Genomic DNA, 23,865 nt, shown 5'->3' on the forward strand with positions numbered 1-23,865 from the left:
AGTTTTTAATAATTGAAGGGGAATGTCCTTGAAAATAGCTTGTCTGAATTAAATGCATCAACTGATATTAACAGTTCGAAATTAATCTGGTGTAGTTAGTGTAGTGGTTGAAGAAGTTTGGGGGGGGTTTTTATACTTTTTTTCCTGTGGACACTTGAAACAATTTTTTTATTGTATTTCTTATCTCAAATATAGAAAATGAAAAGTTTAGTGTAATAAAATATTCATTTTTTACATAGTTGAGCAATCAAATGTATTTTTAATGTTGCACAGTTTATTGATATTATAAAAACATGCATTTCTCTGTGGAGTCAAAATTCTTTGTTAGTTATTCTATCATAAAATAGTTAGAGTTTTCTTTTTTTTTTTTTCTTTTTGAAATCTTGGGAGGTAAATAATGTAATGGACAACCAGATCTAATCCTGGAATGTAACAAAAATATTCAGTGAGTGAACATAAATTTTTTGTTCAGGTTGTTAATATTGTGCAGACAGTTGACGACAACATTAGACAGCTTTACAACATTTTAGAAGAAATTTTAGCTTTAGATAAATAGTACAATCCACTTGTTTTCTGTTTTGCTAGGTTTTAATGAAGAGAAAATAATCTGTCACTTTTGAACTTGATGTGCTGAACTTGCTTGTTTATATTTGAAGTCAGCTGTAATTTTGTCTGTGTAAGATGTAGCAATGAATATTCAGACAAACTCATTTGAAATAATCTTCAGCAAACTATGGGCTGACAGTTTCTGTGCAGCTCATTGTTTTTTCTGATTTCATTTGCAGTAAACACTAGTTTATTAACAGTAGTCTTTTAAGTCTGGAACTGGTATGGATTTGTTATTTAATGGAAATTATTAGTTGTGACTTTATTGAAAATGGTATTTTATAATTTCCATGGTTTATAAAAATATCTATATGAAAATTCTGTGTTGCAGAAGTGGAAATAATGTAGGAAGTAATTTGATAAAATGAGAAATAATGGTAAGCCAGAAAGTAACTTCAGAAATGCTTAATTCAAAATTTATTTTCTACCTGACACAATCTTTCAGTAAGGATGTCAAGGATTTAAATTCTGTAATTCTTGCTTCTTGAATTCTGAAATGTAATGTTAATTTCATTAACCTATTAATTTTCATGTGCTTCTCTAACTTTAAGATAAACCCTTCTGTTTAAAAAGCCTTTTTGGTCAGTAATCTGCCTTAAGTTTTTCTTTTTTTTTCTTTTTTTTTTGCTGACCATTCTTCAGTAAGGTCAAGCAAGTCTGTTTTACTGAACTGTTTATCACTCCACAGTGATATGTGGCTGCTAACTGGATACAATGTTTTCTGAAACCATACTGACTTCTTTTGCTTCTATTGCTTCTAGTCACAGAACTGATGAACTGCATGGTCCTGGGTAGTTGAAGTAAGGAAACTATATCCAACTTAATTCAATGAGCCGTGAACCACATACTGAGGGTCTAGCTTACGTTTATTCTTTGCTCTTTTCTTATGCCTGGTCTCATTAATGGAATTTGATGCTGAAGTTTTTCACGTGTTTGGTGGCTTTATGTAAATTTCACAGGGCTCATCAGATAAGCTTACAGTACTGCAGAGCCCTCGTGTGAAGTAACTGCTGCTATGCTAGTGTGAGAGCGTAAATTTCTGAAAAGCAGAGAGCATTCAGGGAGTGAAATCACATCCAGAATGAGGCAGTATGTTCAAGTTCCAACTATAGAGCAAGAAAAGGCCTATGATTATAATTCTGCTTTTGAACCAAGACCATGTATGTGTTTGGGTAGGTGAAATTACCATTTTCTGCTAATGTGGGCTGTTTCTTCTTACTGCTGTTGTGTAGAATGTGTGTAAAAAGAAGTCTGTGCACAGCTGGGAAATGTGTACAGTCTTAACATGTAAAATGTAGGATTCCTTTAGCATAAGAGAATATGCATGTTTTAACTTGGAAAATCCCACTACTGCTGAAGTAGATACTAAGTATTGTTTTATTTTGATTATCGTGTAACAGTGTACTTCTCTGTAGATACTACTTTAACCTTTATATTAACTTGATGTAAAGATATCTTCAAGGGGGAGTCCATAAAAGGCAAATTTTGCCTGATAGTGTCATAGGATTTTTTGTTGATAAATCTGCATAAAATGGAACACGTTCTTTTTTACCTGGCTTAGTGACTGTATTCTGTAGACCTGCCAAACAAATTCTGTGAAATGAATCTCTTTATTTGGATCTGGGTTAAATTTGTATTGAAGAAGCAAAGAATCCATTTTCAGTTGTGCAGCTTCTTTCCGTCTTCTAAAACATTAATCTTATCTGGTCTATGTAGTGAAATGGTCCTATATTAATATTTTTGAAGTTCAATTTATTTTTAATATGTGTTGTTAAGGTTTGATTTCTTTTGTGTCTGGGCTTTTTTTGTATTTTTAGTTTGGTTTGGGGTTTTTTTGTTTGTCTGGTTTGTTTTTTTTTTAAATTATTGTTATATTGTCATACTTCTTTTTAAAAACCTATTCCTATGTTTTTATTAATCTTTCCTGCTTATATCAAAACACTGATCAATGATAAATAATTTTCCCACAAAGCATATTTTATGACTATTAATTGTGTTTGGGGTTTTGATTTTGTTTTTCTCTGTTCTTTGTATCTTTTTTTTTTTGACCCAAAATATGTTTGGGGGCTGAAAGCTCTGACAGATTTGCTTTCTGATACTTGAATATTTTGTTTAACTTAGAAAAGTGTTTTAATAGCATTACAATTCATATTAATTTTGCATTCATTTTTTGACAGAATTGTTTGGAAAGGTGTTTTTTTTTTTTAATCTAAGCTGCAGCAGTGTAAATACACTAATGAAAATCCAGGATGAGGAGGGAATTTTCAAATCCTATGTAATACAGTTATTGTTAAGCCTTTTTTTAACGTCAAAATTCACTGTGTGCTATAAATTTCAAGACCAGTATTTGAACACTATTGAGTTTCCATTAACTGAAACTGTCTGGTAAGGCTGTCAGAATGAGTTGGTACTGTTACCTGATATTTCTTTCTTCTCAAAGGAGTGACTGTATCTGTATTTTATGCTCAATTTATATAGCTACCACAGTTCTAAAACACTTCTGGAAAACTTCATTTGTGGTTCTTTGCAAGTATTATCTCTCCTGTCACTTTAAGAAAGAAAAATTATTTTTAAGTGCCTCTGTCTTGCCCACAAAATTTTACAATATTTTTTGTTCCTACTATCTTTTAGATAGCTGTAGCCAAGTATTTACTGAATCTATTGTAAGAATATATTGTTATATCTATGTAATCAAACAGAGTAAGCTTACTCTAGACCCCAGTGTTAGTGGTCCATAAGGTATAAAATCAAATAGGAAGACACAAGTAAAATGACTGTTGGGCCAGGGACAGAGCTCCATACCAAGCTCAAAAAACATTTAACAATATTAGGTCTTGTTTTGGTGAATTTTGATGGTGTACTTAAATTTCTGAATACTGAGTAATACTTGAAATGCTAATGAGGTATTGCTTTCTTATGATGATTTGTACAACTATCCGGAGTGTTTCTGGTTTAATTCAAGTAGATTTATAACCTCTTTTGATAGCTATTTTTTTCTAGTGGCATATGAAATAACATTGAGTTTAGCTACTTAGGACATGCAGCTTTTATGTAAATGTAGATTTTTAATTTTGTTTTTTTTTTTTTTACTGGTTTGTGTGAGTAGGAGATGTCAACAGATTAAGAACTTAATGGTAGTAACAAAGTGCTGTTTCACACAAGTTCTCAATATTCCAGTTTTATCATTGCGTGTTAAGTTGTAACTCTGTGTTCAGCTTACTGGTAGTACATGACTGTAATTAATTAGTTGAGTTAAAAGACTACTGAGGAGAACTTAAATTGTGCTTTTAAAATAATAGATTTATCTTTAATAATTGTTCCTGGTGAAATAAATTGCAAGAGTTGTCAGTATATATGAGTATAGCAGAGTAGAAGTTATTTCAGATATATATCTTTTGAAGAACTGTCTTTTTTATGATGCCCAGTAAAATAGTGGTATAGACAAAGGAGGGCTTGTTTTGTATGTTGGACTTTATATTGTTTTATGTGGTTGCCTGAAAGCAGAAGATTTCGTAATTGACTTTTTTGGTAGAGGAGCAAACATAATGCATGTTTAGATATGTTTTGAAATTATCATTCAGAATGACGGTATAACAGCAAATGTAGCTTTGGTTTAAATATTACTAAATTTTGAAATGTCTTTGTTTTTCTGCATGTTTTTAAGTGTGACTGGATGACGGGTGCATTTCTAGTATCCATCTTTATTACCTTGTCAGAGTAGTTTTACTCATTTGACTTCTCAGTCATTTTCATTTACCTTAAGTTATTGCTAATAGTAATGAGCAACTAAAGCAAAATTCAGTGTATCTTTTTCCTTCTTAGTTGTCAGCTCATCACTTCACATGAAGACACCAAAGTTCCTAAACTTAATTCTAACTCTGTTGGGTAAATCTCTCCTCAGGAGTGTGCTGTTGCTGTGCTGCTTTGCGACCTCGCTACAAGCGTCTGGTAGATAACATATTTCCTGAAGATCCAAAAGTGAGTGATGAGTTTTAAATTTTAAGGAATTGACATTTAAAAATTTTTGGTTAGGAACTAATGCTTTAGTAATTTTTTTTATTATTTCTGTTCTGTTTTAACATTCTACCTTAAATTCAGCTTTATCACTTAATAGCTTTAACAATAGCAGAATGACTTAGCTGGAAAGGGACCTCTACAGATCATCTGGTGTAATTCCCTTTTCAAAGCAGGGCTGTGCAAATTGAAGAGTAAAATCAGTGTGTTTTGTTCAGAGAAGTAGAGATTTAATTAGAGTATTCTGCAGCAGAGGTAGCACTTAACTGTGTAACTGCTTAGAACCACAAACACATTATGGTTTCAGGTGTGAACATTTTCTGGTTTCCTACAAGATCTTAATTTTCTAACTCTTGATATATCGATTGCGTAAGTTTTTATAGTTCTTGGCAGACTTTTGTGACTCACAAGAGCTTTTTATTGTTGTGCTTCGATTTCTCCAGTTACTCTTGCACATTTTTTTTTGTGCCACTGGAATAGTCTTAGAACTGTATTACAGCCTAGCTCTTGCTCTCTGTGAAAACAAGTAACTTCTGCGTTACCTTATAGTAATGCCTGTATCTGTACAGAATTACATCATGGTACAGACTGACCAAGAGCTTGTTTCTGCTGCTGTGTTTTTAAAATATGTTACCAGATTTGTATAACATTTGGCTTTTATCTTACAAAGTACATGGGCTTTTTTGCAAAATGTGGTATTAACTAGTGTTATTTACTATATAAGTGACTGTTACTGGTTTTGAAGGAAGTATTTTCTGTGTGTACAGTACATTGAAAGAATGGAACAATATGGTTTTATAGTTTTGTTTTAATTTATTAATCTACTTGTTTGCTACAACTGTAGAAACATCTGAAATTGCTACAGTTGTAGTCTTACAGCCTCATTGTCACTCAAGCCGAGTTGGCACTCCTTAGCCTCTACTTTTGTTAATATTAGTTAGCTCAGTGCAGGACACAAGCTGGTGCCTGATCTTTCAGGTTTACAGGCATTTTCTAAAATAGGAGAAAACTTGGATGATAAAAAAGCATTAATTAATCATGAATGTGTAAAAAGCTTAAGTCATTTATTTGAAAAAGATAATGTCTTTGTGAACTTAAAACGCAAACAAACAAAAAAAAACAAAAGACCAAAAAGCCTTTTCCCTCTTAACTTGGTCGTTCACCCAAGGAGATCCATATTACAGTTCACATTGGAACTAATGTGTTAATCTTGGATTATATTCTAACAGTTAGCCTTCAGGTACCCTATACATCAGCCTTGTTGAAGGTGTGACACTGAAGAAATAAAATATTTGAGCTACAATCTAAAATATTTAAACTACAGTGTCAAAATTATGCATCAAATGTTCTTTTTTTTTGGGGGGGGGAATAGGAAAAGAAAAGAATTTACATTGCGTACAAGTAGGAGAAAAGTGTGTCTTGGACGTGGTGACATATCTCATCAGATACTTTCTTTTGCAATACCTCTTCTCCCCAAGAAGAACAATGGAGGAAGATAGTTGCTTCATTTATTTAAAGAATATATTACTTACTTTTTTATGTTCTTGATTTTGTGCAGCTAAGTTGTTGACAGTTTTGCTCGAAAGTTGTCGGTTTTTCAGTAGCTTCTTCCCATCTGTATGGCTCTTTAAATGTTGAGTAGACCAAAGGAAAACCACTTTGAAATCTTTATACTTTTTGTGAACTTTTTGTTAATATGTTGTATGTCTGGTTTTAGGATGGTCTTGTTAAAGCTGATATGGAGAAGCTGACTTTCTATGCAGTTTCTGCACCAGAAAAGCTGGATCGAATTGGTGCTTACCTGGCAGAGAGACTGAGCAGAGATGTTGTCAGACATCGCTATGGGTAAGGAAATAAGTCAGAATTAAAAATAGATGCTAACGTGTGGCTGCATTTCATCATGGTTATTCTGATCAAGTTAGAAGGCAGTTGGGGGAAAAAGAAGGCAGCATCTGTCACAGGCCATCATTTTTGGCCTTCATGATGTCAAAAACTCTTTTTGTAACTGTATAGAAGGGGTCAACGGCCTTTCTTTAAGATAATTAATTTTCTTGACTGCTTTTCTTTACTCTTTTTCATTTATATACCACATTGTCTTCCTGTGCAGGAGTGTGGATAAGTTGCTGGCTTTCCATGCTGGATTTGGATAGACAGAGACTCTGTAGACTGGAAAGCTGTGATTTATAATTGAAGATGAATTGTGCAAAGAAAGTAAATAGAACTAAATTTACTCTGTTACCAGGTGTTATGATATCCCTTCTAAAACCATTCAATTTCCCCCTTAATTTTCAGGTATGTTTTAATTGCCATGGAAGCATTGGACCAACTTCTAATGGCTTGCCATTCTCAAAGTATAAAACCATTTGTGGAAAGTTTCCTTCATATGGTGGCCAAGCTACTGGAATCAGGCGAACCAAAGCTGCAAGTTCTTGGAACTAATTCTGTGAGTAAAGATAATAAATCAAGTCAGAATAAATTTCTGCTTACTTACTGTGAGAAAGTACTTTTCAGAAGTCACACAAAGTATCTGCCAGTTAACATGAAGTGAGTAGATTCTGTATGTGGCAGGATATACTGTTTGGGCAACAAGACAGAGCAGATACCAGCTGGAAGCAGAAAAACTCTTTCAAGTGTCAAAAATTCTTTTGATGGCTGGGCTCATCCCTTGCAGAAATAAATTCTTCTGGAAGGAACAAGAAAGCTGTTCTGACGGTTCTTATTTTGAAACTTTTAAAATAAAAGACCTCCTGGGTTCATTGTATAGGTAAGACAGTGTTTTCTTACTCTCCAGCAATGAGATGGTGTGAGAAGGAGGAGATACCATCCTTTTCCACAAGCACTGAGCCTACATAGAAAGATTTCTTTTAGCTGAAAATGAGCCAGGAGGTAAAATCTTTCAATATTATTGCAATGTCAAACTGAAGTTTCCTACATTCTGTTTTCCAAATAGAGGTGACTGCAATCAGCATTATGCTTATTTTGCTTGTAACCATCACGTTTCCCAGCCAGTACCACAGGAATCTCATAAATACCAGGATTGTGATGGGGACTGTTTCTTCTTAGAATGATTGCTTTTGCACGAGTGGAGAAGTAATGCTTGCATTTCGCTGTTGTTAGCAGTGTGAGGGTTCTTTGTGGATTCTGTAGAACTGATGAACTTCTCTTTGTGCATGATTCCCAGCTGATGAAATTAAATGGAGTTGCAATTCAGAGGAACAGGAGGGTATAGCAGAGTGATGCTACTTTAGAGTAGAATTTCTTATGCTGAAATGCAGAGTGATTGCTCTGATGTAGGAGAGGAGTGTCTCCTTGTGCCCCAAACTAGGGTGGCTTTACTGAGAGTAATGATACATTTATGTATTCATTCCTTCACTCATTTATTTATTTATTTTAATATCTTTAACCCAGACTACCCTGCCTCTTTTAATTTGTTTGTATAGTGAAGCCTGGGCCAGACCCCTTAGGGAAACAGCTTTGTAACTTATTTTTCCTCGGCTGTCAAATGCAGGATGCAAGTTCTTTCCCAGTTGTTTAAAATTCTTGGGGGCAGTTACTCCCAGCCTTCATTGTGATATATGAGGCATGCTTCACTACCAAACAAATGTCATTGAACAGAACTCTACCTTATGGTAATCTGTTTGATATCCCTGTCAGTTCCCTATGAAGTTTTTAATGAGCAAAGCAGATTAGTGGACTTCCTCAATTGGGAGATAATTTGTACTTTTCTGTTGTAAAACTGAGTAGCTAAAAATAATTACTTTTTCCTAAATAAGATGTCAAATTTTGTGAGAAGAGTGAATCTATGTGGCTCTTCACCAGAATTCCAGAGGCTGATTTTTGCCTGATTATGCTTATTTCCCTAGATGCCTTTGATAGTTAATGGAGAGGAAAAGAAAATCTTTTTGTGTTGACTCAGAGGAGCAAGATTTATTGGCACTGACAGTTTGGCTTTTACCACAGACACTGACATCCTGTATTCTTAAATAAATTTGGTCAGACATGGAGAAAGTTTACCATCATCTTTAGCCTTTTTTCAGTTTTTTCGCCCCTCTCAAAGGAAATAAAAAGAACCAAAAAGAGCAGAGAAGGTAGAGTGCCTAAATCATCTTTCGTGTGCTTCATTTATTCTGTTGTATCACTTTGGAGTGGAAACTGGTACTGTCTGGAAGAGTAGAATAAATTGCATATGAAAAATGTCTTTAAACTGGTGAAAATTCAGTGAACCTTTGGAATGGTTTCCATAATATTTTTAGATTAAATTCAGTTTCTCACCAATACAAATTCGTAGTCTGCTTACACTCTAAAATATATGGTGTCTAATTGTGGCTACAAGTAGATCTTGGTTATTTTCTGTCCCAAAGCTGACTTTTGGAGCCTCATTGATATCTTTCAAGTAGGACTCAAATGTCACACTTGAGTTGTAGTTTTTTCTCAGCCCCACATGCAGGTCTGGCTTCACCTGTGGAGACTCTTGTGATTACTCAGAAATCAGGGTTTCAAATGAAACAAATCTCTTTTTGATTAAAGTCTTGGAAAGCTCCCTGTTTTCCAAGGTTTATTCCCTTGATACAGAACTTATTCTACTTGATACTCTTAAAAAAATCTGAAGTTTCATTCAGCAGTTTGACAAATCCTTTTTTTTTGAAGTTAAATCTAATATTTTTTCAGTTGATTTGCTTCTAAAAAGAAAACCTGAAGATGACTGTTTTAGAGAAACAATTGTTAGGTTTTCATTTATGTCAAACTGGTTTGGTTGGAAGAGACCTTTAAGTTCATCAAGGGAAACCATTAACCTAACAGTATCAAGTCACCACTAAAACATATCCCTCGGCAACACATCTGCAGTCTTTTAAATACCTCCAGGAATGGTGATTCCACTTCCCTGGACAGTCTGTTCCAGTGCTTTACAATTCTTTTGAGCAATGTACTTCTATGCCTGATCTTCAGGTTACATATTATTAATTCCCATGACTTGTTATATGCTGCATTCATAGATTGTTAGCTTAGTTTGTACAGCAGCAATGATTTAATTTTTTTTTTTAATAACATAATGGTCAACCTCCTTATATAGGCAGATACTTGAAAACAGGTGAAGGTCAATACTCAGTATGTTGATATTCAGATTGGCAATTCAGATTTCAAATTGGCAGTGTCTGTAAAGTTCAAAATGTCTTTTTCTCTCATGGAAGATATTTTTATTAACCATATGCTAGGATAGCATATGCTGGTGAGGAAACTGAAAAAATGTGCTGGGGAAAAAGTAAGATCTCCTTGGCTTAAGTTTTACAGAATCTAGAGGCTGATTGCAATAAGCTTTATACTTTGAAATTTGCAGCAGTGCTAAATTTCGCCCTGTAACCATTTTGCACAATTTCAGTAAATTTCATGTAAACCATCTAAATCTCTCATATCAAATAATTAAATGTATTGCTAATATACATGGCAGTTATATTACTAGGATAGAATGGATTAATTATAGTTGTTTTTCCTGTCTAGGAGTGAATAGCTTTGAATATGAATTTGTGGTAAAACTTTTTTTTTGTGTCAAGAGAGCTTTTAAAACTAGCTTTAATTTTCTGTCAGGGTTGTTTTGTTTTTTTGTTTTTTTTTGTTTTTTTTTTTAAGAGAGGGTCCAGAAACTGATCAAAATCAATGCAATGTGCAATTTATCATAACTTTCATCTTAAACTATGATGATAAAACCTGTTGAATACAAAGCATTTCAAGCTAATTCTGGAGTGGTTTTCTATGTGAATTTTTCTTGGTGTTTTGATAGTGAACCCTTGTTTTTTCATATGAAAAATAGTAGATAGACATAGAACCCAGTATTACCATGTTCTAAATTAATTACCACAAATGCTTTCTTTAATTGATAGGGCACTTCATTTTATAAGGGAATTTTCTTAGGAGCAGTGAGATGGGCTTCCTGTGCACGTGAAGGTGACTGTTTTCGTAGTTGTCATCATTGGATATTGTAAAGAGGACAAGCAGTGTCCCAAGTGGAGAAGTGATCAGTCAGTACCTGATACAACAACAAGATTTTTGTATCTGTTAGCACTGGCTTATAAAAACAGTTGCTTTTGACAGAATTGAGTGCATGTATGTATAAAAACAGTATAAAATGTCAAGACTGTAAAATTAAAGAATGTCAAAATTAATATTCCTGGTGGCATACTCATTTGTCTGTCTGGCTTCTCTGCAGCATGCTAATCTGGAACTATGTATGCCATTAAATTTTCTTATAAATTCGATTTCTGCATCTACCAGAACATGAGAGGTGCTGGTTAAATCACTTTTAGGGTCATTCTTAGTTAGTACTTCTTCTCCCACCTTTAAGCCAACATAGCATTGCTCCCATTGTTACACATGTGGCATTCAGGATAACTTTCATCCAAGTGGCATGAAGTAAAATGGCATGTGAAAGTATCCATCCCTTTCCAGTAAAACTCAAAATGAGAACTGTCAGTGACCGTAACTATTAATAACTAAATCACTGATTTCTACTGCAGACAACCTTATCTGCTATCATTTACTGTGGTCTTTTTAATATTGTGTTTGTGAAGTTAATGCATCAATCCAGTATTTGAAAGTTTTTTATCTTTTTTGCATGCTTGGTGAAATGCATAGATAAATTCATACACATCTCATTAATGCTGTACTGTGTAGTTTTACAGAAGTCTTATATATGAAAACATTATATCCTACAGACATGATAGTTTCATAATAAGGAAATACAGTAGCTTTAGCTATAAAAGACAGTAACTATCAGCATCTGCAACTTGAGACAATTGCAGGCTGTAGAACATCAGACTGGAGAGCTCAGATGGGAGGAAAAAAATGCTGTTCTTGCTGATTTTTTTTTTGTTATGGGGAGATATTTTAAACAACATAACTCATAAATATAATGCAAGGTTGCTGCAAAACTCTCTCTCTCTGGAAATGTGAGCCAACTTTCTTGACTCATTCTGGAGCAAACATCTTCTGAATGAATAATATGTTCCTTTATTTCATGATAGATTTATGTGTTTTTATATTGAATGGATTTTACTGTTTTCAAAATAATAAAATATTATCAATGTAAGTTCTGGTTTTATACCTTCTGCAGTGTACAAATGTAGAAGATGCTTGCCCTGGTAAAAGTGCTGTAAATTACCAATAGGTGATTGCAAGCATTTGCTATGACTAAATGACATGTTTACAACTATAAAAGCTTTGTAAGTGTATCTCAGGCAAGTGCTTGGACTTTCAGAAGTGTTTTGTCTCTTTGTAGATTTAATAACTTTAGTATTTGAAGCATGATTGAAAATAACCTTAGGTGCTTAGGATAAAATACTTATTGAGAACAACAAAAGCATAAGAGCACCACTGCTAAACAAGGAAAAAAGTTCTATAATGAAGTGGAATTGTATACTTTACTGAAGGACAGAGAAGCTCAAAAGAGTGTAGTCACAGTTGGCATTCCTGTGGCCTAAATGTTCAGTCATGTGAGTACTAATCCTGGAATATGCTTCAGAAATGCTCTATGTTCAGTGGATGAAATTGCTTTTTTATACACATGAGGAAATAAAAAATATAATTAACCTTTCTGAGCGTTCATGCCATGTGTGCCACTTTGCGAGCTGTAACTTCCAGGTACTTGCTTCCCTGCCACAAAGTTCCGTTGTGGTGTAAGAGAAACATCCAGAACAAGAGAGTCCCTGACACTCTATTCACTTACATTCATTATTTATTCTTAGAAAGCAATTTATTGGTACAATAAACTTCCATTTAGCAAAATAGTTATTCAAGGTATATGAAGCTTTCATTTTTGAAAGATCTTGTGAGTCAAATAATTTTGTTTTAGTTAAATATGCTAATATGAAATGATAGGTGAGCTAGTATTCTTATGGCTGCTCACATAGTGGTTTTTGTTCTTTAAACTTTTTGCTTCAGTTCTATATGCTTTGAGTTTTGGTGGTGAATCAGTTGTACACTTGAACATCTGAATGTCTCAGAACCTAATGATTTTTTTTCACCTGTGGATTTTATGAAATTCTAAGGACTAATTAGATTCCTGTCTTGAAAAAACTTTGGAAAATCTTTTTCTGTTTTGTAACTGAAAGTTCTGTGAAGCAAACCAGTGAGACATTAGCCACTTAAAGCATTTGCAGGGTCTTTTGGGAAAGAAATTATCATTTTGATAACTTGCTGTATTGGAAAAATTTACAGTTGCTGTAGTGAATTGTCTTTCAAACTCTGGCAGTAGACAATACAGAAGTTTTTTTTGATTGTTTTTACTTTCTTACCACCTGACTGTAGAAAGACACGTAAGTGGTCTTGTACAATTTTGCTCCATTTTCAGCAATGGCTGAGAATATAGTTTTACAGACCGTAGCATTTTCAACTGTGTCTGTAGCTTTCAGTAGGTGAACTGGTAGTCCAGTTGAAATGGATAAGTGTTCTAGATAAAACAGGAAAAAAATCCCACAACAAACAAAAAACCCCAAAACATAAAAGAGCAGGAAAAAGTGGTGGTGTTTTTCTGAAATGCATAGCTTCCACTTCCAGCTTACAGAGCTGCCTCAAAACTTGCACACATCAGTGTGCTGTAAATGAAGTACTTTGGACTTGTCTAGATGTATATGGATGATCTGCTGATAAAAGTAGGTTCTACGTCTCAGTAAGTGTACAAGAGATGCTTCAGCTTGTGCTTAGCAACTGGTAAGAAGAAACTGGATGGTAAAATGTGGAGGGATCTCTTAATGGGACGTTTGTCTGCCTCAGGGCAGAACTGGCCAATGTTCAACCTTTCTTTTACCTTTTTTGCATTCTCTGTTCTTAAAACTGTTGGTGACAGAGAATCCAAAATGTCTTCAGGCAGTCAGCTCCCTTTAGAAAAGAAAGGTAGCTTTGCTTCAGTTTAAGCCTGTTGATGCCTTTTCAATTACCACCAGACAAAGAAAACCATTTATTTATTTTCTTTTTATAGCTGTGTTCTGTACCTTGAGAGGCCAATATCTTTTAGGCACCTCTAGACTAGGTAATTTAATGTCTTTCAGTCTTTTATAACAGGTGTTTATCTAAAGCTTTGTTCATCCCTTGAATAATTAAAGGACTGTATCAATCACCATCTTCAGCTCTGATGCATTAGCTGGATGCAATACTTCATCTAAGAGCTTTAGTGCCAATTTGATGACAAAAATTTCTGCGTAGGTGTCCTGGGTAATATGTATGTATCACAATATATTTTCTTTTTCATACCAGTAAAGCAGCTAGACTTATGTTGAATGCGCAGTTTATTGTAACCCTGAGTTTCTTTTTTGCATTCAGCTGTGTCTGGCTTGTATTTTTACAGCTGTTCTAAAATTATATTTTCATTTGTCATTGACAAATTGCTTCCTTGATATTTTGGGTCTTATTTCCAGTTTGTCAAGAATCAGGCATAAAGAATGCCTACAGCTCTGGCCAGCCTAGTGCTCTTTGCAAATTTGAGCCCATTCTGTCATCCAAGTCTCTGCTTCATGAAACTCAAATATTTCTGTATTCCAGACAAGCGTCACTCAATTCAGTTCACTCAATACATTATTTTAGTTTGATGATTTACAAGTGTTTCTGTTTTTTCCAAGCCCTCTTATGAAAAGTGTTCTTGTGACAGTGTGAGTGTGTTTCTAGCTTCCCTTTGACAATTTTGTCTTTTTTTTTTTTTTTTTTTTGTCAACAGCATTAGTAAAGTTAGAGAGATGCTGCCTCATCTGGATTCAAAAAATTTACTTCATTGTCCTAGGAATAATTTAGGGTGGAGGGATGTGATTTGTTCTTGACAAATCCATGCTGACTGTTACTTACTCCTTCGTTAGTTTGTAGATGTTTGCAAATTGGATATTTTTTTGTTTTTCCTTGGTATCTTTATGTGAATGGAATTAAAGTCAACTGCGTTCTAATGCCCTGACTCCTCCTTTTTCCCTCTTGTAAAGACAGACAGAATCGACAGGGGGCCTCCATGTTTATTTTCCCTGAATCATAGAATCATTCAGGCTGGAAAGGACCTCTGAGATGAATCAAGTCCAGCCATTTTGCCCACTCCAAGTCTGTCACTACACCATGTCCCCAAGCACCAGATCCACACAACTTTTAAACACATCCAGGGATGGCAATTCAACCACCTCCCTGGGCAGCCCATTCCAGCGCCTGACAACCTTTTCCATGAAAAATGTTTTCCTAATGTCCAGTCTAGATCTCCCATGGGGCAGCTTGAGGCCATTCCCTCTTGTTCTGTCACTGGTGAGAAGAGATCAGTTACTAACTCTGTATAACCTCCTTTCAAGAATTTTGGTAAATCAGAATGTTCTTAGTTAATCTTCCAGTGAGAGTGTATAGTTTGATTACTTAAAACAACTACTTGAAAACAGGTTGTAGTGAAGTAGGTTGTGGTCCATTTTCCAAAGAAACAGGAGAGAGGATGAGAGGAAATAGCCTGATACTGCTCCACAGGACTTTTAGATTGGATATTAGGAAACATTTCTTTACTGAAAAAATTACCAGTTTCTGGAACAGGCTGCTCAGAGAAGTGACTGAGTCACTATCCCTTGAGGTATTTAAAAGGTGTGTAGGTGTGGTACTTAGGAATATAGTTTAGTGGTGGACTTGACAGCATTAGGTTAATGGTTGGTCTCATTAATACCAAAGATTTTCTCCAACCTAAATGATTCTATGAATTAATGACACTCATTGTTGGAGTGTTCAGTGTTTCCATATTGCATAGTGTTTCACCCTTTCATAATGATCTGAATGAAGTTCCAGTGGAAAGGTTTTAATCTTTAAAAAAGTCTCCAATTTAAGCTTTTCTTCTCTGAAGTGTTTTTTTGCCAATCTGGATTCTTTCTTAATGCAGTGTTCTGTGTTACTTCTTAAATAAAGCCTAATGCTCATTACTCATTTTTAGGAAACTAGTATCAAAAGCTTTTTTTTTTTTTAATGTATTTCATGTTGCCAGTTTGTCAAATTTGCCAACATAGAAGAAGACACACCATCATATCACAGACGTTATGACTTCTTTGTGTCTCGATTCAGTGCCATGTGCCATTCATGTGACCACGATCCAGAAATACAAACTGAGTAAGTGCCATTCTTTATGAAAATATTTTTGACACATGAATATAGTCTGTAACACAGCTTTTTTTTTAATGCTATTTAGAGGAGTAGATCATTCCGTGGGAAGAAAATGAAAGTATGACTTCTTAAAATAAGACCAAATATTGCAAATCTTAGGTAACAAGTCCTCCTAGAATATTTAAGTGGAATTTTACCTGCCAGAGTACATGATTCTCTCCAGAAAGGCACTGCTCGTTGCTCTAAATGTATTTGAATTCTGTAACTCATTTGAGAAGTTAATGGGGCTACTCATATGAATAGCAAAAGCATATTTTGGCTCTACTATTTGAGAATTGCTCATTAAAATTAAATTCTCATGATGTCTGCAGTATGATACATTGTGTGAAACTGAAATGCATTCATGAATTAATACTCCAAATTTTTACATAATGCAAGCACTGCAAGTTTTTTACTTTAGCTCCCCCTAGCGATGTGTTCTTTATAGTTGTTGTTAAACAGGATTTAACTCCTGAGCACTTCAGAAAACTTAGGGCTTTTCACGTTATATTATTTACATCTCTGTTGTACTCATCTTTTTCTATATCCATGCATTAAATTGTTTGGGCAGCTGTGAAAAATCTGTGAGCTGAACATTTATTCAGCCCTTTGGGTGAACTGTTGTTAGCTGCAATGCATGATCATTTTTCTTAAAAGTTTGCAATTTCAAGGATCTTTTCTCTTTCCTTAGGATCCGAATTGCTGGAATCAGGGGCATTCAGGGAGTGGTGCGAAAAACAGTTAATGATGAACTTCGAGCAACTATATGGGAACCTCAGCACATGGACAAGATAGTACCATCTTTGCTGTTTAATATGCAAAAAATTGATGATATTGACAGGTATTTTTATTCCTGGTCACTGATATTACCAGAGGCAACAGGATGTTTATGTTGCAACTTTTAGATCAAAGCCAGTTGGGATGGGACTTTCAGAAACCTGATTAGTGGAAGATGTGCCTGTCCGTGTCAGGGTGGTTGGAACTAGGTGATCTTTAAGGTCCTTTCCAACTGAAAGCATTCTATGATTGCAATAATCTTAAAGCACGGGAACATCTTTTACTATCAGAAGATACTGCAACTATGATGCTAACATGTTCGTTTGACTTGTGGCATTTCAGTATTTGACTTTATAGGGCTTTAAAGCTAAGGTTTTATGATGCTGAAGAATGAACATTAACTAAAGTAAATTCTCATAGTGAACACTTCTAATGCACAACCTTTCACAGAAGAACTGAAAGTATAATTACGGTTCTGGTGTATGCCAGTTGAAAACAAATCTAATGCATAGTTGCATAGTGCTAATGTAGATGAGTGAATCCCTGCTTAAGTGTAATATAATGTGTTTTGTGCAAAAAATATTTGCCATCTGTAAGTACAGTACTTCTCAATTAGTAATATTAGATCTTAGGTGGAAATAATTTTTTCCTCAGTCTCCCACCTCTCAACAAGTCAGTTGAAATATTAGTAAAAGCTTAATGGCACAATGTGTCAAGCACATAAATTTAGAAATACATATAAAACTTAAATTTTTTTTAGTAATTCAGGTCTCTTTTGTGCTGAAAAGGAGATGACTTTGGGCAGAGGAAAAATAGCACAAAACCCTCAAAACAACAACAACAAAATTTTTAAAAAAAGACAACCCCCCCCAAACCCCAAATAAAACAGAAAACCAAAAAAATGAATATGGGAAATTGGAAACTTCGAGAAAGGCTTTACCTTTCACTATTTACAGTACAGGTGTTGATTTTGATTATTCTAAGGTGAGGACAGGCTATTCCTTTCAAAGCTCAGTGGCTGAATTCAGGCCTCAGTAGGTTTTAGTTTGTCTGAAACAGTGTGTGTTTTCTGTAGTTTCCCTTCTCTTGTGTTGGGATTCTGTCTTTAATTCAATATTCTTACCTTCTTTTTGTACCATGTTGATGTTAAATAGCCATCCTAATTCTCAGTCACTAGGAGAGAAGAAAAACTAGAAAGTTAGAGTATTTGAACTTTACAGAACTTGGTCATTACTATAAAACATTAGCTTTGTACTGCAAGATTTGGTAAGTCATAAATCACAATCTCCATACGAAATAAAGTTAATATGTTTTTGTTGTTGTTATTTCTTCAGTCAGAAGATCAGTTACTATATTTCTTTTAGAGCAATGCCTGTAATGGAAAAAGAACCCTTCAGCTAGAGTCACCTTTATTTATAAAGTACAGGGAAACTGACATCAGAATCTACATCTTAAAAGTGTATTTCCAAATGTGAAAGGTGTTAGGGTTGTTTTCCTCTACAAGTTTTTAATAACATGCTGTGTTACTATTATGGAAATCCAGTTGCCCAGTGGTATCATAGAGGTAAAGAATACTATGTGACAAATGAGATTGATGAAGTATTATATTTTAACTAAGATTAAAAAATAGAGGTTTGTATGTACTGATGCAGATGTTAGAGTAACTATTATGATACTACACTGTGCTTTCCATAGTAATGTTGGGAGACTATTAGTTAGAAGGTGTCTAACTTGTACACACTCTAACTGGAGGTACCTGTGTGGGTGATAATGTTCCAGTTAGTTCAGTCAGATTTTTTTTCAACTTGCAAGCCATCTGTTTCTGCAGAGGATTTGGAGTTTTATTTTACACTCACCCACACAGTGTGAATTCAGTGGTGGGATTTAGTATGGGCAGGTGAATGAGATCATTAGTCTGAAAAAAAAAATGACACTAGCTAACTTTTTGCATGATTTCATGGCCTTTGTGCATTGGATCAAAATGCAATGGGTAACAAGTTAAACCTGTATTAACAGCCATTGGTTTTGCCATATAAATAATTACTCATAGAGCAGTTATCAGTAAGTGGACAGATGCTGGTCTATACTCCCGCTGGATGAGAGTGAAATATTTTCTTCCGAATTCTAGCTTGATGCATATTTGAGATACAGTTATGGCCTAGCTCAACAGCATGACTCATGAATGTTGTAAAGCTGAGAGTGGCGTATAGTAAGGAAAACGAATATTAATCATTAGTAAAATCAATGTGGTTTTGTCTTACTTCAGCAGAATAGGCCCTCCATCCTCTCCTACAGGAGGAGAGAAAGAAGAAAATCTTGCTCTGCTGGCCGAGAATTGTTTCAGGGAACTCTTAGGGCGAGCAACTTATGGAAATATGAATAATGCTGTCAGACCAGTGTTCGCGTAAGTTGAAAATTCATGGAAGGTCTTAAATGTGTTTTTTTTTATTTCATCCTCTAATTATCTTGCATTAAATTCATTCTTTCTTTACAACCCAAAGGATTTTATTCATGTTTCTTCAAAGAATTGCCCCTCTTTTTATCTCACCTCCTTGTTGCCTGTTAACTTGAAGATACTCACGGAGAAATGTGCTTCCCATTTTACTGATTTTAGAAGTGCAGTGTAATGATTTAGATAGGTTGATGCCTCAGATGGCCTTTCTTTTGAATATGGAGCTGCTTGTTCAAGATAATAATGTCCCATAAATGACTGTTTCAGTCAGTGAAGAGACCAGCCAAATGGAATACAAGTAGCACAAAAGGAATACTGTGCCTGGATTAATGTATAAAATTGAGATTTCTACTTTCATGCAGTTTTCTTCCAAGACAGGTTTTGATATTCTGTGAGGAATATCTTTTACAGTTCATTTGGTAGTGAATGGTAGATGTGCACACAGTATGCACATTATGCACAAATGCTTACAGTACAAATTATAACTATATATGTTAACTATAAAGTTCAGTGTTTTCCAGTTCTTTACACTGCATTAGTTGCTTCTTAAAAAAATACGATGTGAAAAAAGTATGGAGATAACTTAAATCTGCTTTTCTCACCCCTGCTAGTGTCTACAAAGTAGCCATGTTCTCAGGACAAATCTTTGCAGGAAGCTCTAGACTCAGTGATACTACTTTCAAACCCTGGCTTTTCCTGTTGCAGATTTTCAAGATACCAAGCTGTTCTGTGAATACTATCTCTTAAATGGCTTAGTTCTTTCCACAAAATCTCAAATATTCCATTCATAGATTGAAAGGCTTTCAAGCTGCCAAAGCCATTTTCAAACTGCTAAGTATAAGACATGCAAAAGGAAATTAGGGTAGATATTGAAGACAGAAAACCTTCAGTAGCACCTTGTTTTATACCCAGAAGCATTAAATGCAAGGAACTGTGTTATTATCTTACCCTGTATAGCTATTGTACCAGTCTGGTAGGAGTCCAACTGTTGCAAATTTGAGTGTTTCATTAAAAAAACGTTCATCCTTTTCTGCATGCAAAGTTTTCAGTCCTCCAAAATACCTGGGGCTAGAGTGTATGCTGAGGTACTAAACAACACGAATGGGTTCTTGCCATTGGTTCAACTGCCTGAAGCAGCTAATATCTTGCCTTTTTGGAAAAGGAAAACTGAATGTCTTACTTGGAGAGGAAAGGTCTTTAAAAAAAACTTGATAGATGTAGTTAACCATAATCAGGCTGAATGGATCTTTTGGGCACGTAAAGAGAACCACCAAGAGTAACAAAGCACATGTGCTTCCCTGAAATATTAAAGGATCAGTTCCAACCAGGAGAAGATACTGGGGAGTGAGCTTTTTTATTTGATAAGACAAAAACTACAACAAGCTACAAAAAATAGTACAAAAAATAATGGACTATACTAGAATGATGTTTGGAAGAAAGAAGACATCAATAAATACGGTATGAGCCACTAAGCCTTGAAGGATTTAAATTTGTTTGTGTTTGGAATGTGCACAAGATAGGCAGCTATCCCTAACAGGTAGTCCATCTTAATATTTGGTAGTGCAAATGTGCTATACTCTTGGCACTTTAAATGACACTTTAAAATTCCTGTAAGTCTTTCCTGTAGTAGTTTCTGATAAAGATATGTAATGTGTCAAAATGGCAGTGTGTTTTCTTAGCTCTGCAATGGACTGCAAAATAATTTAGGGCACAGGAGAGGGTAGTTTTATGCCAGCTGGTTTAATCAACCTTGAAGGAGCACTGTGTACTCAGCTGGGTCACTAGACTGATAGCAGCTGGCCAGTGAGTTAATTGAGACCTCCAGATTCTAGGCAAAGTTAGTTAAATAATCCAGTCAGTCACTTCTTTTTTTTTTTTTTACGTCTTTTTCTTTTTTTCTCCTTTGCAGAGTACTGCTTGCTTTTTACCTCTATGGTTTCAAGTTTGTTATTTGACGCATCTTTAGATTCTTTAGGAAAGGGCAGAATTTTTGAGGTTTTGTTTGGATTTTTTTGTTTGTGGCTATGTTTTCTTTTGTTTTGTTTTGTTTGTTTTTTTTTAACTTAAATCATTCAAATTAAAAGGCATCCCAAGTAATTTTTTTCCATCTTCTAGAATTAAAAATGCATTTATTTTTGTCATGTTTTTTCAAGTACTCAGACATTCTTTCTGGAAAGCTTGATGTGTGCCATTTTGATAGATTTCAGCATAGTACTTAAGCAGAATTTCTTGTCTTTGCTTTAAACTGAGGTTTTTTGGAGGTGATTCCTATCCTATTGAAAGACAAATTGATCCGTTTATCATTTTGAGTCTGTTTTGATATTTCTTGCAGAAAGTGTTAAAATGCTTCAGAGTGATAAAGGAGCATATGCACAAAAAGTTTTGTTTGTTTGTTTTCTGTAAATATTATTCATGGAACTCCTGTGAAAAAGAAGATCTTAAAATTTCTGTTCTGGATGTAACATTCAACCTTAATTGCTTTATAGCTCTTGATTCAAAATGAATTCTGCATCTTATTTAGAGTAAAAATCTATCAAAATATTACATGCCTTGTGATCACTTCCTAAACCCTGAAAACAAATGCTTTTTCAAAAGTTGTAATTTTCTTCTCTAGGTAATAAGTCATTGTTTAGAAGCTTATGTAGGGAGAAAATCCCTTTGAGGTGAATTTTGAGAAAACTCTAAGGTGCCATTCGGTATCTCTTCTTTTTTTGTTACAGGCATTTAGACCATCATAGACTTTGGGATCCCAATGAATTTGCTGTTTCCTGCTTCAAAATCATCATGTATTCTATACAGGTAAGATTTTCTCCAGGGTTAGTTTTCCTTGTGTACATGTTTCAAGCACATGAGATGGGGTTAAATGCTCACCTCACCATGATAATTATAGATGGTAGATGCAATCACAGGATCCAGAAGATCCCTTTCTCTAACTACTTTGTCTTAGTCTTCAAACCTTTCACTTAATCATGGTTTTTGAAGTTTTCTGATTTACATTCAATTAATACACACTTGTAGAAGAAAAAAAAAAAGATACTAAAGAATTCTCAATGGCAAGTAGTGTGGAAGTCCTTCAGCAAGCTCCAGAAGAAGAAGGGTAGGCATGCTGATCTGACATTGTGCTCGATCTGTAAATCTCCTTTGAATTGGTTGTTTCTTCATGCCAGTACAGCTGTACTGCTTTTACAACCTAAGGAACCAACTTCACATGCAAGCTTGTTGTGCTGATTGATTTTTTTTTTTTTTTTTTAACTAATCAGTTACAAGCTTTATTGTCTGTTGAAAAACGTGATCAAAATTTGATTCTTGGTTTGTATCTAGCACAGGCACCTGAAAGGTGTTCCTGGATGTTTTAATACTGAGCTTTTGTATGCTGGGATGGATTGACCTCTGTGGCTTCATCTGTCATGATAGTTAGCTATTTTAATCCATATTTAATTATGAATCGATTGAAATTTAGATAGATTTGTGAGTAAGAAAGTTGCAGAATAGGAACATGGTCATGACTATAACTGAATGATGTATGAGTTTATTCTTATTGAACTCTCAGATGAAACTTTTCTTTCTCTTTCTTTGTGTTTTTTTAATAGGCACAATATTCCCATCATGTAATACAAGAAATTCTTGGACACCTTGATGTTCGCAAAAGGGACTCACCACGCGTTCGTGCTGGCATTATTCAGGTTCTTTTGGAAGCAGTTGCAATAGCAGCTAAAGGATCAATAGGTAAGTTGTTTTAAATTATAGGCATCAGGTCAAAGGATAGGTTCAAAGGACAGTGCTCATTTTTGCTTTATTTTCAGACTGAACTAAAGCATATATTTTGAGAAAGTTTTGTAATGATTACTTTTTTCTCCTTTGTGCTGATAAAATGCACGAAATCTTACTTGGTTTGCAGATACATACCTACTTGGTCTTTTGACTGTTTTCCTGCATATTGTAAAAATGTTCATTTTTTCAACTTTGTGAAAGGCAGGACTTCCTGTTTGGTAAGAAGTCACAAGTCTGAGAGAACTGTGTGTGACTCTACAAAAGGTCAAGAGCACTCTCACTCTGTGATACAGCTGCTGTGAGAGGAATTGTAGGTAATACGGTAGTCAAGTAGAATGATCTTTGAGGAGTTTCACCGTAGAAACAGAAGAAGCTACAATAAGGTCCATGTCATTTAAGGTAGCGTTGTTCTTTGACATAGGAGTAGTTATGAAGATATGTACACACATGTGCTATCATGTGTGTGTTTCTTTGGTCCCCTATTGAAATGTTATTGCTTTGCTTCATTAGCTTGAGTCTGAGCCTGTCCCTTCTCTTTATACGAGACCCATGTCCATGCACTAACTTGTGAAGTCTTTTGTCATGTTACAGAAAGAGCTCATTATTTGGTCCAATATATTGAACTGGTTTTCAGTAGCAGATTCTGAAATAACTGAAATTCAGGTGTGAGTACCTGCATTTTAACCCACTCTTGGTACTGAATTTCAGCAACCGCTCATGTTTTCTTTGTAAAACTTGCATGGAGGATTGACTGCAGCCAACAGCTGTTTGTTCACTCTCCCACAGGCAGGGAGAAGGTAGGAGAATGAGAAGTCTCAGGCATCAAGATAATGACAATTTAATAGGTGAAGCAGAAGCTGATTGCACAAGGAAAGCAAAGGAATTTATTCAGTACTTTACACTGACAGGCAGATGTTCAGCTCCTTCCTGGAAAGCAGAGCTTCAACATGCCATGATTACTTGGGAAGACAAATGCCATATAAACAAAGCCCCCCCACTTCTTCCTCCTTTCCTTGACCTTTTATTGCTGATCATGACATTGTATAGTGTGGAATAGCCCTTTGGTCAATTTGGGGCAGCTGGTCCAGCCTGTGTCTCCTTCCAGTACCTTGCACACT

The 23,865-nt window shown here is 34.9% G+C and overlaps 1 protein-coding gene across 2 annotated transcripts in view; it reads left to right on the top strand.

The window, feature by feature from the left end:
* EFR3A (EFR3 homolog A) overlaps positions 1–23,865 on the top strand; it is a 43,183-nt gene that overhangs the window by 1,586 nt on the left and 17,732 nt on the right. For both annotated transcript variants that reach the window (XM_054385645.1, XM_054385646.1), the window contains exons 2-9: positions 4,508–4,584; positions 6,338–6,465; positions 6,913–7,063; positions 15,593–15,714; positions 16,439–16,588; positions 18,791–18,928; positions 21,697–21,775; positions 22,567–22,702. In XM_054385645.1, coding sequence (XP_054241620.1) covers positions 4,508–4,584; positions 6,338–6,465; positions 6,913–7,063; positions 15,593–15,714; positions 16,439–16,588; positions 18,791–18,928; positions 21,697–21,775; positions 22,567–22,702 — 981 coding nt within the window. The remainder of the gene's footprint in view (positions 1–4,507; positions 4,585–6,337; positions 6,466–6,912; positions 7,064–15,592; positions 15,715–16,438; positions 16,589–18,790; positions 18,929–21,696; positions 21,776–22,566; positions 22,703–23,865) is intronic.

Source organism: Indicator indicator, chromosome 12, assembly GCF_027791375.1.
Source record: "Indicator indicator isolate 239-I01 chromosome 12, UM_Iind_1.1, whole genome shotgun sequence".
NCBI lineage: Eukaryota > Metazoa > Chordata > Aves > Piciformes > Indicatoridae > Indicator > Indicator indicator.